Raw genomic sequence first — 17,074 nt, 5'->3', positions numbered from 1 at the left:
GACTACTATATTTCGAAATTCCTATTACATGTTTTATTGCTATTAATGTCATTTAAAGCTCAAATATGGATTATTGTATTTTGTGTTTTGATATAAAGACTGATACGATTTTTAATATTTAATTTTCAGTATATAAATTTACTATAAATTTTCAATTAAAAAAGAATAGATGTATCATTTAATATTTATCTTTTTTCGCTTCAACTTCTTTCAAGGGCAGTTCACTTCGTTATAATAGCTCTCCAGTTTTTATAATACGTTTAGAAGACAAAATCAGAGATATTAATAACAGTTTAATGGTGTATTGCATTAAAAAATTTTTAATCAACGATCATTTATCGTAGATTCAAATTAGTTTCGTTAGGTAAATAGAATAAAAAAAAAAAAATAGAAAAATCTTTTTCATTATTTCAATCGATTTATTCCATTTTGTCCAAGGGGCGCTGCGAGAACAGGTACGTTCCTATCCGACGCACCGTGGCTGAAATGTACAGTGATGACAGTCGGTGGCTAACAGCACGTTTCAGCATTTTAGAGATTTTGTATGCAGTATCCATCATTTAACAGTGTTTTGTGAACGATTACATTTTCCTTCTTATTTCTTTAATAATTTTATGACAATCGTGTATATAATTTACTATTGAAGTACGACGTAGTGATTGTATTGGATCTGTAGGAAAAGTGATTAAAAGGCATATTGAATGCTCTTGGAAATCTATACATACCTTCATTTGAACCTTAAATAGTGAAAAACAGTGATCTTTATCAGTGATCGTTTCGTTCAGTGTTTACATTTTAGCGATATTCCCAAATGTTTTACTGAAAGTGAGAATTTTTTTTCCAACTCGTAATAGTGTAAGGAAATTAAGTAAAATTTTTCTTTTGATTATGATGCGTCGGTGTAATTACACACTCTTTTGGATAAACAGTCAATTAATTTTGAATCGACCTAGAGTTGTTTTATTTTACAGAATAAATTTATTTTTATGCAACGATCATACTACTTTTCAATATCAATTTAAACATATTTAGTGAGGGTTAAATTGATTTGTAAAACTTGATATTCAATTTTTGTCTTTTGTTATGAATGATATACCATGTATCCAGAATATGACTATGTACCCTATATATAAATTTGGTATTTTGAGTTTCGAATTACTTTAGCACAATGCTGTTAAAGTTCATTATCTCTCTTTTAATAATATTTTCGTATTCGTTAAAAATCATTTTTTTACATTGTAATGGCTATATATTATGAATTATTAATTAATATAAATTATTTATGGTGCATCATGAAAAATGTCAAATACTATTGTACATACATCAAGTTTTTAAATACGTACAATGATTTAGATCTATACAGGTTAATGTAGGTCCATCTGACCCCAGCTTTTAATAAGTGTAATTTATCTTTTAACAATCAATTACTCTGATGAAATATGTATAGAATGAATATCAAATGGAAAAGCTCATTAATAGATTCTCTTAATAACTAAGAGAAAAAAATGACGACAATGCTAGTAATTTTACGCGCGTCAGCTATTCAAATCATGAAATATTCAAATTTCGATGTAAACAAAAAGTGTTTATTCTTGGAAAAGAATTGTTCACGGGCCGATGTATGTTTAACTTTTTCTTCATCGTTACGAGCACTAGAATATGTTAGCGAAGTTTAGCCACTTATTTGGGATTTTCTTCCGAACTTGGTAGGTGCCATGAGCTTGAAGGAAACAAGTAGAATTTACCCAATGCATCCAACATAAAATTTTAGGTTCGAGAATTCGCGCGTTCGAAAGATACAGGCCCTCCTATACTATTTATTTGTTAATTATCTATTCCAATTAAAGTTTTAAATCGATTCAGAATCGGCATTTAATTACTATAATGTAGGTAGGTAATTATGGTCGGTTGACATGTACTATCGCTTTGAAAAATAGACTGTCATTCGTTCCATAAAGTGTCTGGAAGTAATACTTACCTAGCTTTTAATTAAATCAGAATGCCTGAAGCGTCGGTAAGTTAACATGGTTGCTGTCGATCACGCACTATCGCGTGTTCCATAGTCGATTTTAAGTACCTGATCACACGATATCCGGTGCTCAATCGTCAACATTAATTGCTCGATCACATGATATCGTGTGTTTGATCGGTAACTCTAGATCTCCGATCACGCGGTATCGCGTATTTCTTTCATCGATGTTTAAACGTTGGGCGCAGTAACTGCTCCGTTTCTTGAGTTGCGCAACGAATGTGTATTGTATCGCATATATATATGTATAAGTACATGCATATAACGCAACAGATTGGTTTTAGGTTAGATTACATTAATTAAGTTAAAGTAAAATAAAAGAGATTCGATATATGATAATTAATAAAATATAAGATTATTCTGTGTTTTATATAATGAAACGAAATATACGCGTAATGTTTAACAAAAGATGAGTATAACGAAAGATAAAAGAATTTACAATGTATATTCGCGATTAAATCACACTTCCTCCGGAAAATAGCGGTGTCCCTATTTCCCCCAATTTTCTTTGGGTTCGCGGTTCCAGAGTTCCGGTGTTCCTTGCTTTCTTCGTAGGCCTCCCCTTCCCCTGATTCTGCCTTACCCTTAAGGCCCGATCCACACTGTCGGTTCGGTCATGGTCCGCTCTTGTACCACTCTTGATCGGTTAAAATATAGTACAATGTAAATCTATGAGGGTATTCATGCGCTCCAGCTCCGATCCAATCCCGCATCGGTCCCGAGCAATCGCGAAGAATATTTTCCTGAAGCGTGTCTGCGCTTCCTCGTTTGAAACGCTTCAGCTTGTGAATTTCCACCTTGTCTTCGTAGATTGTTTACATGATTGGTCTCAATGTATTCTAAATTCTTTTCGCAATTTATAGGTAGACTATTTCTAATAATATTATACAGGATGAATGTCGTTAAAATAATTGTAGTGCCATTTTCAGGATGAGCTATGAGTCTTCTACAATAAACTCTGAAGGTTTGCGATAAAATCCCAAATGCACACTCGACTAATTTTCTTCCTTTACATAATCGATAATTAAATATTCTTTTTTCAATATCTTCTAGACTTTTTGATCCTAGATAAGGCCGCATTAAATATTTCTTTAATGGAAATGCTTCATCACCTAATATTACATAAAGTGCTATTGTATTTGTTCCTGACAGCGGAGAATCCTCGGGAACATTCAATTTGCCACTTTGTAAACTTTTTCCAAAAGCAGAGTTATCGAAAATGCCACTAATGCCAAAAGTACAATCGAAAAAGACTTTTTATAATTGACTATCAGACCGAGAGCGGCTCGAAAGTGGCATAGCAGTATGGGTAAGCGAAGATTTTACCGGACTGAGAGCGGACCGTGACCAAACCGATAGTGTGGATCTAGCCTAAGGCTTAAGCATTCCTAAAGAGAATAACGTTGTAGGGGAGAAGGCTCCATATGTATAGACCTTTGACTCTCATTTCTTGTATGTAAACGTTTACGCGGAAAAATTTGAATTGATATTTACTTTATTACTCGTATTTTTCAGTTATACACTAAATTTTATAATATTTAATAACTATAAATTGCTTTTAATATTAATGTTGTCAAAATTGAAATTTTTTGAATTCCTGTTTCCTCTATATCGCTATTTTTCTAGGAAAACCTGATTTGATCGCGAGTGAATGTATTGTATACACCGAGCTCAGACGATTGTGACCAACTCCCTTCGATTAGTGGTCAACTTCACACAGTTTTCGATTTTTTGACAACTATTTCTACAGAATTTCATTATGTTCCATGTAGTGGAAAAAGACCTGAGGGAGATAGTTGATCAATTGTTTCGCATACACACTCATGTACTTACATACGTTATATGCACATTTTTTTTTTTCAAACATATACAATATGCATATACCATAAATTATGTATTCAGAAACAGCATTCATTTAAGCCATTGTATATTTTATATTTTTAATTGTTGATTTTTTATGTGTAATAGGTTTTTCATCAGCCCCATCTAGACTGCAACATATTATAAACTTTACCGAATTTGACCGAGACCAGTTTTACAAGTATAACGTGTGCGGGTCTTTTACATGTAAGAATCAATAGTAACTTGTTTATACTTCTAAACAATCATTTTGTTATTAAAAGGTCAAATTCAAAATTAATTCTGATTTATCACAATGTATAATTTTAATGTAGCAATCGAATACACTGACAATCCTATGTCGAAATAAAGGCGAAGTGGAAGATTACTGTAGAAAAAAAAATTAAACTATACGTATTTGTAGAAACATGGAAGATCTGGTAGGGGTAAATGGTGTGAACGAAATAAATGGTGGAACCGATAGAATTTGCTACGAATTAGGAGAAGGTGATGCTGACAGTTCAACAACAACGCACGATGTCGAACACCAGCGCGATCGTAAGTTTCATATTAATCTTTTATCTAGTATCTTAAATAAAAACTGTTATGTAACTTCAGGAGTCTATCTAGTGTGGCACATTCAAAAAATCGAATTTTCTTCTTTTGTATTATGTGGCAGTTTATTATCTCAAAAGCATGATTTTAAAGTGTATTGGACCTAGTTGAGAAAGTAAGTATACAATTTCTTTTTATACACATATGCATATAGCATGAAACTTTAAATGCGTTTTTCTCAAAATTACATTTTTTAAACATGATACATACCGCAAAACTAATTATATGATAAACTTGAAACTCTGCAGATGTCTCTTTATCGGCTATATTTAGAATTTTGCTATTCAGAAAGTACATATCTTTATTTGCAAAAAATTAAACTTTTCTTAAGTTTTTTGTTGTTTTGAACAATTGAAATAACAGCTACTATGTCAGCGATACGATTGGTGATAATATTTCTTCCTTAACCGCACCTGAAAAACTCCGATAACTGTCGATTATCAACATTTTACTTAAGAAAAATATTGAATATTTTTAAAATGTATAAAAATAAATCTATCAAATTAAATAATTGAAAAGCTGAATAATTTTATTTAAAAAATTCTTTTATCCTTTATAAGGATTGCCACACTAGGAACATCCTTTAAAAAAATACGATGGCTGATAACATTAACTTTTTCCTTTGCTTACGCTATGTTTTTTCTGTTTTCTTTATTCATTTGTCCTCTTTATGTGCTTGATTTTCCTTATTAATTGTAAGTATTTAATATAGATCTACAAAAAATAGAGTGTATGAACAAGATGAAAAACGATATAGGAGTAGAAAGAGAACAGTGCATATGGATCCCTTGTGTCTCTGTTTGATCACGCAGTCGTATCAGTATAAAATTGTTAATGTAATGTTTAAGCTTTCACTTTGTTATAATTAAGATTCGTTTAATTCATTGTAATATTTAGTTATAAGAATAAATATCAAAGTTGATGCTCTGTCCAAATACATTTTTAATAACTGTATTACTGCCGAAAATACGTGTGAGCTGAGGTGGAGCACGACCAATCAGACAATTTCTACTGATTGTGAGTGTATCATCTTAGCAAACGCAGACGGTACATTCCATATTATCATAGTTCTGTACACTATTAAAGGCTGTTAAGGAATGATTCCGTGACAAGTATATACAAATAACAAATAATTAACACTATAAAAGAGTTAAAAAATTGTATTTTAAATGAATAGAAATCCTTGGATTACAATGTTATAAAAAAATTATCAAAGAGAATGAATGAAATTATAAAAAAAAATTATGTTTATTAAAATACAGGGTGATTCTCTCGCTACGCAAGACAAAAGCCGTGCTGCACAATGGAACCCCTGCTGTTCCGTTTTTGTCTTCGTCTCAGCCATAAACACACACAGAGCAGTTTTGGGTCCTGCGATATGGCCCCTGGGTCTCTTTATCCGCAAAAACAGCAGAGTTCGATTGTGCGGCACGGCTTTTGTCTTGCGTAGCGAGAGAATCACACTGTAGTTCAATTTTACTTTAGGCACTCTACAAAACTATGTGTTTGTATAATAATATTTACAAGTTCTCAAATTGTACATACATAATTGTACCTATTTGTAGTAAATAATACATATACATATGTCACGACCATACAGATAGAAGAATAAAGTGAGTAAACCATGTGCTAACGCGACTGTACGGTTGTAAAGTTATGTTTGTAAGTAAGTATATAAGTGCATGCAATATAGGAATAAAAAGAAAACGCTGCATAAATGCTCTTGTGTTCTTGTCCAATCGCACATGCGCACTCGTTCATTGGCCGCTACTGCGCGCGTAATTTTGAAAAACTTCTACGAAAGGAAATATAAAAACTTTAAAATTCCCGAAAATTGCATTTTCTTTATCAGATATAAATTGTATAATTAATGAGTTTAACATTGAATTTGATATTTTTCAGTTTATTAGTTCAGTTTTATTTCAGCAATTCTAGAAACTCGTGTATCTTTATTAGAATGATAAACGTCTTATAGCTTTGTCGTGGGGTGTATTTGTGTGTCTTGTTTTATTTGTCTGTAAAAAGCACCATATATAATTGTTTTTAAATATAACAGTAACTATATGTATCTACATACGTGGAGATGTTATGTATATAATAGCACCTAGAATTCAAATTTTGGCATAGAGCCTAACATCTTCCTTGTTTTCACCGTTGTTCTTGTTCGATCCTCCTCCAATAGTATTTTTGCCACAGTACGAAGGTTCTCCGTCTATTTAGGCATATTGCTAGAGTGGTCAAGTGTTAGTACGCAGGCAAAAACAAGGTTACTCGTTCTTTTTGCGACAGTATACCCTGTTCAACGATACAAAGAATAATCGTACATCTTCAGTGTTTTATTTTCACGTGTACGGTCAATACACGAATTCAACGTGCGCGCCAAGTAGTTTTAGATAAATATATTTGTGTATTCAGCCACAGTTATTACAATTCATTTTCAACGTATTACATAAAATAGTTTTACTGTGAAACCAGTGTGTATACGTAACGACGTATGTACTGTCAAGTTTTTCGATTCGACTGATCCTGTGACTTATTCTGTACAAGTTATAGACATAAATAACATTTATTCAGACATATGCGTTGTAACATTACATTATTAATTAAACTAGCAGCTAATTCAACGTTAAAACACAAAATTTAGTTGTTAAATATTAATTATGAAATGTTTTTCCAATAAGTAGATATTATAAAGTGTTTATAATTACTTGTTACTTTAATTGTTAATTTGTTAATTTAAAGTTAACTGTGAGTGATTTGTGAGTGATTCGAAATGTCAAGTAGAGGCGTTACTTCCACAGAAAATGACTATTTTCTTTGTTTAAGACTACCAAATTTTCTTATAGATCCTGAAGATGAAGGTAATCATTGAACTTTAATATTTGATACTAATATAGTGTATGTATATGTACAATATATACATAATATTTATATATATATGTATATACATTCAAATAACACAAATGATCAACATTTTAAATATCGAATTATAAATACGATACTTCAATCTCGTGTTTGTTTTGTTTTTAAAATAATGTTATTTAAATTAAAGGTGTTATTATCAATAAAATTCTACTATCGATAGTAGTGGCATGTTACCGATACATGATTCGATATTATCATTACGATTTCATTAAAAAGAATAAGGAAGATCTAAGTATAATGTAACGCATAATTTTATCATAAGAATCTAATTCTTGTTTGAAGAAGGTTAAGTTTGAAATTCAAACACGCATAGATACATTTAAATGAAAAAATTTTGTGATTTGAATGATAAAAATTTAATGTTAGGCTAACATAAGTTCAATGATAATTTTAATACATTGGGTCCAGGACATTTTTTAAGTCTACCGTGGGTTAGAATATTAATGGGGGTAGATCGAGGTTGTTGTTTTACAAAGCGTAGATCTACGGCCTTTGATTACAACATATTGAGTGTGAAGTGGAAAATTCGAATAAGAGGAAATAAATTTGAATCATAATTCTACTTCAATCGTTCTTATTAGGCTTACAATTAACGATATCTTAACGATATGTCGATAACATCGTTAAGAATCAATAATTGTAAGATATCGATACCGATACCGATATCGATACCAGCATCTCTAATTCAATCGTGATTTTAATTTTAGAAAATAGCACTGCAATAATATAATATATGAAAAGGAGAAGCAATTATGTAAAATAGGATTATTCTCATTGATTTCAGTGATCTTGACATACATACAGTTATGAAGGTCATTGTGCGAAATATTTACCTAACTAGAATTTTTTGTCTTGTTTGGAACAGATCTCTTAGAAATGTTGGAAATCTGATAATTGTAGAACAATTTTAGAAAATTTAAAAAATTTTCGAGGAGGGCAGTTTATATTTTTGGGAGGACCAGATCCATACTGGCCTCTATCTGCTTACGTCAGTGGACTGGAATAATTTTCTGAACACGAAAAGGGACGATTCTTTTTTCGTAACCTGAAGGTTACGTGTTTTTTTAGATAGATGTTATTTTAACGAATAAAAAGCAAATAAATCTACATATATAAAGGACTAATACTAGAAATGTTACACATAACAAATGACTAGAATTCAATAAATCATAAATCAGACAAACAATTTAAGCACCGTAATATTAATAGCCTCTTTGTACAATAATAATTTAAAATTTTAAGTGCAATAATGTATCAGACTATCAGTTATGTAATAACATTCATCCATGACTCACATTACGGTAAAATAATGAGTTTTTGTTCTAACAGTTCATTATTTGACATGCATAAAATACCACGCACCAGGTAATATATTTACATACGTATAACAGCAAAGTACAAATGAACAACTAAAGTTATGTTGATTTTCATTCTTTTACATAGCGAAAAATTGTACACGAAATATTATTTGTACATACATGTTATTTTAACACGTAGAAAAAGATTTGCTTTGTTCACTTTTGCGTCAGAGTAGCTGTGTATAACACGGTTTATAAACAAAGACAGATTTCTATGTAAAGACCATAGAAGTATAAGAATAGAGTGCGTTAACGAATTGAGAACGCAATACGTACATACAAATATGTATTGTACATATTATGTATACAGGGTGTCCAACGACTACGTCAACAACCGAAGAGGGATGATTGACAAGGTGATTCTAAACAACTTTTTCCTTTGCCAAAATGTTGATTAAGGTTTCGTTTTCGAGTTATTAACAAAAAACATTGGCCAATCAGAGCGCACCTTTAGCACGGGCTGAACCACGGGAGTGTTGGGTTTGTTCTGCATTCAAGCCGTGGTCGTGATCAAGTGCATCAGCACCACATTGGTATAGTAGGACTCGTTGGGCAAAAGTTGTATGGAATAATGAATGAAAAAAAGAAAAGAATAATAGTATCGAATTATTGGTTGCTCATGAACAAGCATGCTGATGCACTTGATCACGACCACGGCTTGAACGCAGAACAACCCCAACACTCTCGTGGTTCGGCCCGCGCTAAAGGCGCGCTCTGATTGGCTAGTGTTTTTTGTTAATAACTCGAAAACGAAGCTTAAATCAACATTTTGGCAAAGGAAAAAGTTGTTTAGAATCACCTTGTCAATCATCCCTTTTCGGTTGTTGACGTAGTCGTTGGGCACCCTGTATAGCAATAGAAAGGGAGCGCTGCATATAGGCTCCTAATGTCCTTGCTTGATGACGCACGCGCATTAACACAGTAAATATACTGTTTCGTGGTTAGGGCTGTAAGGAAATATCAAATTCCAATGTACAGTAAAAACTGGTTAAATGCAAGAGAGGCTGGGACCTAAACATTGCATACATACAGGGTGTTTCTCTCGCTGCTGGACACAAAGGAACTGGCGACAATGAACCCCTTGACCGCACTACGAAGACACACAGAGTCGTCTCGGCCCGGGTAGGTCCCCGCTGGCACGCGACAATGGGGACCTCCTCATGGTGCGGTCGAGGGGTTCATTGTCGCCAGTTCCTTTGTGTCCGGCTGCGAGAGGATCACCCTGTATATCCCGTCGAGGTGTCAATTCTGTGTTTACACCCGGCTCCATCCAAGCGTGAACGGAGAAACGGACAGATAGTGGAGAGAGAGGTCCAAGGATTCAAAGCGAGGAGCCAAAACGTATCGGTGTGACCAAATACCAATTCAACGATAAAACTTTTTTATTTTTGACTTTTTCTTAATGAAACTTTTACTAACAAATTTGTGAAATTTTTCTGATTAAAATGACACCAAACACAATATAGTTTGAATTACACTTATTTATCAAATATTTCTAGCAGAGTACTAAACTGGTCGATGGTTTCATAAACTTATTGTTGCCACGGTTCATTTCAGAACATTTCTGGGCTACGGGACTATTGACTGCAAATTAGGTGCTTTATGATTTTAGGAAAAGCCCGTGATTTCCATCAAACCGGAGTTTTTTCCTATTGAAAATTAAACTAATTTACAAGCTAACAGTAAAGAGCCGATAAAGAGTGTCTGAACCAGCCTTACTGGTGATTCGTTATATGTACATACATATATACTATTCTGTTTTTTTGCCCCTTTTTTGTTGTATTTCTTACATATTAAAAGCTTTGCTTTGTCTCTGTTAGCTTCGAGTTGATTTTCTATGTTATTACTATGCAATGTGTTCAATCTTTCCTGTAGATTTACTTGTTACATCGTTTGCAAAAAGCAGCAGTTCCATTTTCTTTACTAATTTCTTGCGTTCAATTTGTATGAAGTAATCTTCGATGTCGTGAATCATTAAGGAGAAGAGCAGCGGGCTTAGGTTGTCCCCCCTGAAGTACACTGAGTTGCATTGAACTTGTCGCAGTGAAGTTGGCTATAAATTCAGTAACGCATTTACGCCGCGTCGGTGAGTGAATGCGTGGCCAACTTCACTGCGACAAGTTCAATGCAACTCATTGTCAGTGTACATACACCTTTATTTATAGCTCTGTTTGAAAGTTCATTTCTACTTCTCTGTATTTGAGTACTAGCATTTTGATAAAGGCTTATTAACAGTTTTATCAGTTGAGAACTTAAGCCCGCTCTGCGAAGCTTTTCTCAGAGAATGTGGTGTTGGGTCGAATCAAAAGTCTTTTTGAAATCCACAAACACGATAAATAATTTCCCTTCTGGGCGTAGCAATGTCTCTGCGATTTTTGCGTGTAGGATGAATGTGTTGTCCATCACACGATCTGCTCTCTCTAAAACCGACTTATCCCTCCAAAAGAATCCCATTGCTTTCACACCATATGCTCATTCTTTTAGCAAGCAGCGCCGTGAATATTTTAGCGATGTTGTTGGTTAAAGCTATCCCTGTAATTGCTCGGATCTAGTTTGTCCCCTTTTTTGTAGAGCATTAATGTTTTGGACTTTGACCAACTTGGTGGTGTTCCCCTTTGTTGCATTGCTGTGTTCATGAATTTTAGTAATAGAAGCTTCATGTTTTGGAGCAGGGCTTGGTGAAAAACACATTAGACACACCATCTAGCCCAGAGGCCTTATTGGGTTTTAATTTTCTTAGCACTGCTTCTAAATCTTTTAGCTGGAAGTCTTGATCCAGGTATGGGTGTCTCACATTTAATAGGTAGTACTGTTGGGTCAATCTTGGTTTATAAATATCTTTATAGTAACATTGCCAATTTTTTATATCTATTTTGTTATCAGGACGGCTGTTATTCGTTAGTTTCCTTATAAACTTCCAGAAGTTAGTTGTATCTTTCACTTTGGTTATTTCTATTTGTAAATTTCTATGGTATGCTTTCTTTGTTTGGTTTATGGTAAATTAATATTGTTTTATTGCTTTTACATAGATTTCCCTATCTTGTAACTGCCCTCTTTTTCTAAATATTTTTATTGCTTCTTTCAATGCTATTTTTGCTTTATAGTATTTTTCATTGTCTGTGGCGTATTTCTTGGTTTTCTTATACAGGATAATTTCCTAGTTGATGACATACCCAGGGCATTGGCGGTATCATTGATTCTAGATATTATTAGCGTGTGTAGGTGTTCTACTGACTGATCCGTTCCGGGTTCTATATCCAGACTCTCGAGCATTTCTGCGTAGCTTTTAAATTTGTTGACGCTTACTCAGTTCTTCCTTCTTCGACTTCTGAGTATCCCGGTAATTTTGCATTTCACTATATAGATTTATTATATTTAGTTTCACTATGTATGTAGAACTTCTCGTAAGTGAACAAAATGAATTCATCATTTCCATTATGAATCTTAAGCAATCAACAATTGAAATTTATTCTATATAAATAAATATTTAATCGTAAAGAACAAGGGTAACAGTAAAAAATTTATATTCAATATTTGTTGACATAACAAATAGAGGGCTTAGTAGGGGGCCACCTGGCAAGTGGGCCCGGAACTGTAGCTCCCTTTAGATCTCTCTTTAATCTGGCGTTGCTCTTTAAGTTCGAGTAAGTCATCAAATTAATACAGTAACAGCTGGATAAATATAAGAGAGATTGGGGTCCGATCATTGCATTTATCCAGCCAATCTTTTCTTGCATTTATCCAGCTTTTATTGTACTTGCATCTTTACCATTGCCATAACTAGGTGACATACTCTCACTATTCCGAGATTTTAAGATTTTAGGCTTCTAAAATTTCAAAATTTTTAAAAGATCTGGTCCATCACAGAAAAAAACTCCTAGTTACGCTGACGACTTTGACATGGTGCAAAAATTTATTTTAAGTTCAAAATCAATTTGTTTCTATTGAGTACTTCATAAATACTTCTCAAGGTATTAATAAAAGGTATTAATAATTTGTATACCTAAATAGCATTCGAATCTTCTAAACTGAGATTTGAGTTAGATTTGTGAGTACCTACATATTGAATTTCAATTTAAATAGTAGAAGAGTGGTTACTGTACCATTAATCAGAAAAAAAGCAGTATCAGCGAACTCAATAACCTCCCAAAATAAGGTTGAAAATCTCATCTGTCAAAACTTTGGTAATAGTCATGTTGGGTCCATCATATTGAATTTTCATTTTTCGAAACAAAATAAAAAACGAACGGTTCTGAAAATTTTTAAATAAGAATTTTTGTGAAATTCTATCAAAATTTTGCTAATTTTGTTGATATATTAAGTCCACCATTTTGAATTTTCGATTGAAAAAGCACCGGGTAGTCATTCACGTTAAATTCTGACTTGATATTGGATTTTGGCTACTTTACCAGTTTCTACGCGAGTTCAATATCGTTCAACGTCCTAAAATAAATTTTATACTACTCTGAGTCATGTCAGCACTTTGTTTTGCATATTTTTAGCAATGATAGCTAGTAATGGATTCAAGTACATCACAAGTAGGTTCAAACGAATTCTGAGAAAAAAGAAGCAGAAAATTTACAAATTTTCCATTCAATTACCAATATTTCATCGCACCAGAGATAGAAGAGTAACTTTACTAGATATTCTAATTGCATACTAATAATTAACTCCATTTATCTAATAAAACAATATTATTTTTCGTACAGTTATAAATATAAATATGTGTACTTCATCTGCTGTTGCGATTGAAATAAGAAATTATTTAACTTCGCAAACATCGCAAACGAGATTTTTATTATTTTAAAATTAAACAAATATCCTCTTTTGTCTCGGAAATTGTTCCACAAATATTGCAAACATAAAAAATTTATTATGTTTGATATAAAAAACACCACTAGGCTTTATGTCTCTTTCATTTTTCCCTTATAGTTACCATTTACGAAGAAAACGCTGACTAATAATAACATGAACACCCTGTATAGGACCTTTTAGACTTTTCTCATATTATCCTTAAAGTACTTGTAAACATTTGCCAGTACTCATTGTAAAGTTCAAAATGAGCGTTTAAAGATCACAAGTACACGTAATATATGGAATATGCAAATCATCGTCTGTTATCAGTGATATTCATGAACTTTGACTATTGAATCTAATTCGAATTTATAAGTACACATATTTATCTTGATCCTGTCGTTATTAACAGCTGCAATAATAGTAATGGCCGCTGTTAGGTTATTGTACCTATTTTTACAAAATTCTTGAAATTTCAATATTCTTGCCGAAACGGAAGATATCAATTCAGAGATTATAAATTTTGCGCAATTCTTATTGACCCGAAGATGCAACTTTACTGTACTAGGGTCAAACGCCACATTAACTTTGATATATTTCGAGCCGGTTTACTATACGTATACGTATATACATACGCATACGAGCGTGCGCACGTATCTTAAGTCTACAAGTGCCAACTCAATATTACAGTCAGTGTATGTGATACTTGGGACCAGTTAACAGCAGTGGTCAGTGCCCTCTGAATTACGGACTGGACGTGTCGTGTTTATTTTCTTTTAAATACTTTGTATGTATTTACATACATATATAAATATATAAATATTATCTCGGAAAAAGGTGTTCGTTTTATCCGAAAAAAGTTATTCGTATCTCTGCCTTGTATAATATTATCATTCGAAAAATTAGTGAAAGTGTTGGTATATATTTGTAAAATTACAAAAATTTTCGAAATATGTATCGATCGTCTATGTAATCAAAGGCTTCCTTTTAATCGGTAATAGTACATGTGTATTATCGTTGAAAACGTTATATATTCAAATTTTAATTTATGGTATTAAATAGTTTCATTAAAAATTACATCGTAACTCACCTTCAGTTTCAAACTAATAAGAAATGCATGTAAATAACTAGAAGAGATTAGTTATTAGTCATTAGTAATCTTCAAGAACTAAATATTTTTAGGTTATCATTTTAAGATACAATACTGTTGATAATTTAAATCAGTTAATATGAAAAAAGTTAATATTAATAATTAAAAACTCTATTTAGAGACAAACATCTCTTATTAATCAAAGAATATGTACTGCGTAAAAGAAATTAAATATTTATTTTGTCGATCGCCAGACTTTTTCATTATCAGGAATTAGCAGTGCTGGTGTGTAGCAACTGTTAAGGAAGAGACAAAAGAATTTCTTGCACTCAACCTTTTATCTTGTATGTATTATTATTTTTCACGTTTTACTATACAGTCAAAAAACATGTTTGATCATTTTTTATATAAATTAGTCAAATTTATAAAACCAAATTTTCGAAGGATTTCGACTAAATAAATAAATATGACTACCGTTAATGTTGTTGTCAAGTTTTATATTCTTATCGTTTATAAGTTACGATAGGCTTATTGATTTATCAGCTCCGTTAATGAAACGTTTTAAATATACATATACATACAAACTATTTACTTCATAATGGAATATTTTAATTCTCACTTTGACTACATACAGTTATTGCCTAGAAAATCTGTTATGTACATAAAGTATAAATTTGTTCTTTCTTTCAATGTAATTGAAAGATTGCATACTTTTTATTGAAAATATATCGTTATTGGTGAGAGTAGGGAACGAATGCACGTAAAGACGGTTGTTTAAAGAAAGAAAGAAAGAAAAATGTTTTTTTTTTAGAAAAAATGTATATATGTACATATCTATATTTAAACAACTATCACTTTGCAAGGAATTGATATTTGAAGTGTATTTTAAGGCAAAATTATTTTCAAACAAAAACTATGAAATTACTTATACAGTTAGTATGTTGGTTAACGCGAAATAGTGTAATATATTCGTTTTTCATAGTTATTAATTGGAATTACACTATTATAATGTAGTAGTATATATTTTAAGATATATCTAACAATTTTTTAATTAAGAAATATTTGCGGCAGCAAAAATTGTTAAATTTTACAGTATTGTTAGTTTTCCTAGTTCAAAATTCTACTTAGGTATATGTAAGTATTAGTCGTGAATAAAGCGCGTATACCATGTGCTAGCTGCTAGCGCATAAGTGCGCATAAGTCGATGCGGTATAAGAGCAGAAAGAAAACGGTACGTGAAGGTCCCTTGTGTCTTTGTCTAATTACGCGTGCGCACACGCTCATTGGCCACTGTTGCGTATCATATTTTGAATACCTTGCAAGTAAGTAAGTACTTACTTACATATACCTTTACATAGAGGAAAATATAAAAGCCCAACAATTCCCAAGAGTTGCGTTTTCTTAATAAAATATAAATTATATAATTAACAAATTTAATTGGGCTGTAGTTCCGAATGTCCCCGGTCGCGGATCGACATGAAATTTGGAGGGTTGGTTGGGACCAGGTAGACGACCCCAAATATGAAGTGGTATCTTTGGCTTCCTATTAGTTTCCGAGATATTAATTAAAAACTTTCGGTACAATACATAGACTTTTGCCTATACAGACGTAACTAACACAGCTATCTTTGCTGTAGCAACCATCATTGTCAAGTGTCGAACAGCCTAGCCGTTGACACCATAGCGATGTCGGCTTCCGTTTCTATATGGTGTCCCATGTAAAATCTATTTTTTTTTAAACTTTTTGTAACATTTTTCCTTTCCTTGTCGTATGATGACCGAGCTAACTGACCAACCAACACAACAAAAATCATTAGGTTAGATTAGGCTAAATAAATTTCTGGCCGCCTACCGGCGGCCGGCTATGCTGCGACCGTCGTCGTATCTTCAAAGTTCTGAATAGGACACCCTATAGATAGTCAGGTTGGAATCCCCGCTGTGTCAACGGCTGTTCGACACTTGACGATGTCAGCTTACTACAGCGAAGACGGTTGTGTTAGTTACGTCTGTATAGGAAAAATTCTATGTATTGTACGAAAGTTTTTAATTAATATCTCGGAAACTAATAGGAAGCCGAAGATACCACTTTATATTTGGGGTCCCCTCCCCCCCCCCCCTTCCCCCTCAAAATTTCATCTTGATCGGCGACCAGTCGTATTCGTAACTTCATCCCAACTTATGCGTTAGTATGCGATCGCTGCTTTTCTACTGTTTCTATAGGCAACAGCACGGCGAACTGCGACCGATGACCAATACAGTGGTATGCAGAGATACATAGTACATACCTCGGTATACGTCTGCTTTGGAATACATACGTCCAATTCGGAATACGTCCTGTTTGGACGTGACAAATTTTGCTCGGGATACGATTTCTGTTCGGTATACGGCATACATTTTTTGTGTGAATTTTACGTCATTTTTAAA

General features: G+C 32.8%; 1 protein-coding gene across 12 annotated transcripts in view; it reads left to right on the top strand.

Annotated features, from left to right (window-relative positions):
• Positions 1-683: 683 nt before the first annotated feature.
• The window catches only part of AMPdeam (AMP deaminase), a 52,149-nt gene continuing 35,758 nt past the window's right edge, over positions 684-17,074 (top strand). Inside the window, exons 1-3 of one of the 12 annotated variants that reach the window (XM_034318743.2) lie at positions 685-825; positions 3,998-4,096; positions 4,293-4,426. In XM_034318743.2, coding sequence (XP_034174634.1) covers positions 4,297-4,426 — 130 coding nt within the window. In that variant the 5' untranslated portion in view covers positions 685-825; positions 3,998-4,096; positions 4,293-4,296. Of the gene's footprint in view, positions 856-3,997; positions 4,097-4,203; positions 4,427-7,186; positions 7,345-14,239; positions 14,555-17,074 lie in introns of those variants that run through there. The other 11 variants (XM_034318744.2, XM_034318741.2, XM_034318742.2 and 8 more) reach the window with 11 other exon arrangements.

This window comes from Osmia lignaria, chromosome 6 (assembly GCF_051020975.1).
Source record: "Osmia lignaria lignaria isolate PbOS001 chromosome 6, iyOsmLign1, whole genome shotgun sequence".
NCBI lineage: Eukaryota > Metazoa > Arthropoda > Insecta > Hymenoptera > Megachilidae > Osmia > Osmia lignaria.
The sequence above is the reverse complement of the archived record's forward strand: the minus strand, read 5'-3'. Positions and strand labels throughout refer to the sequence as shown.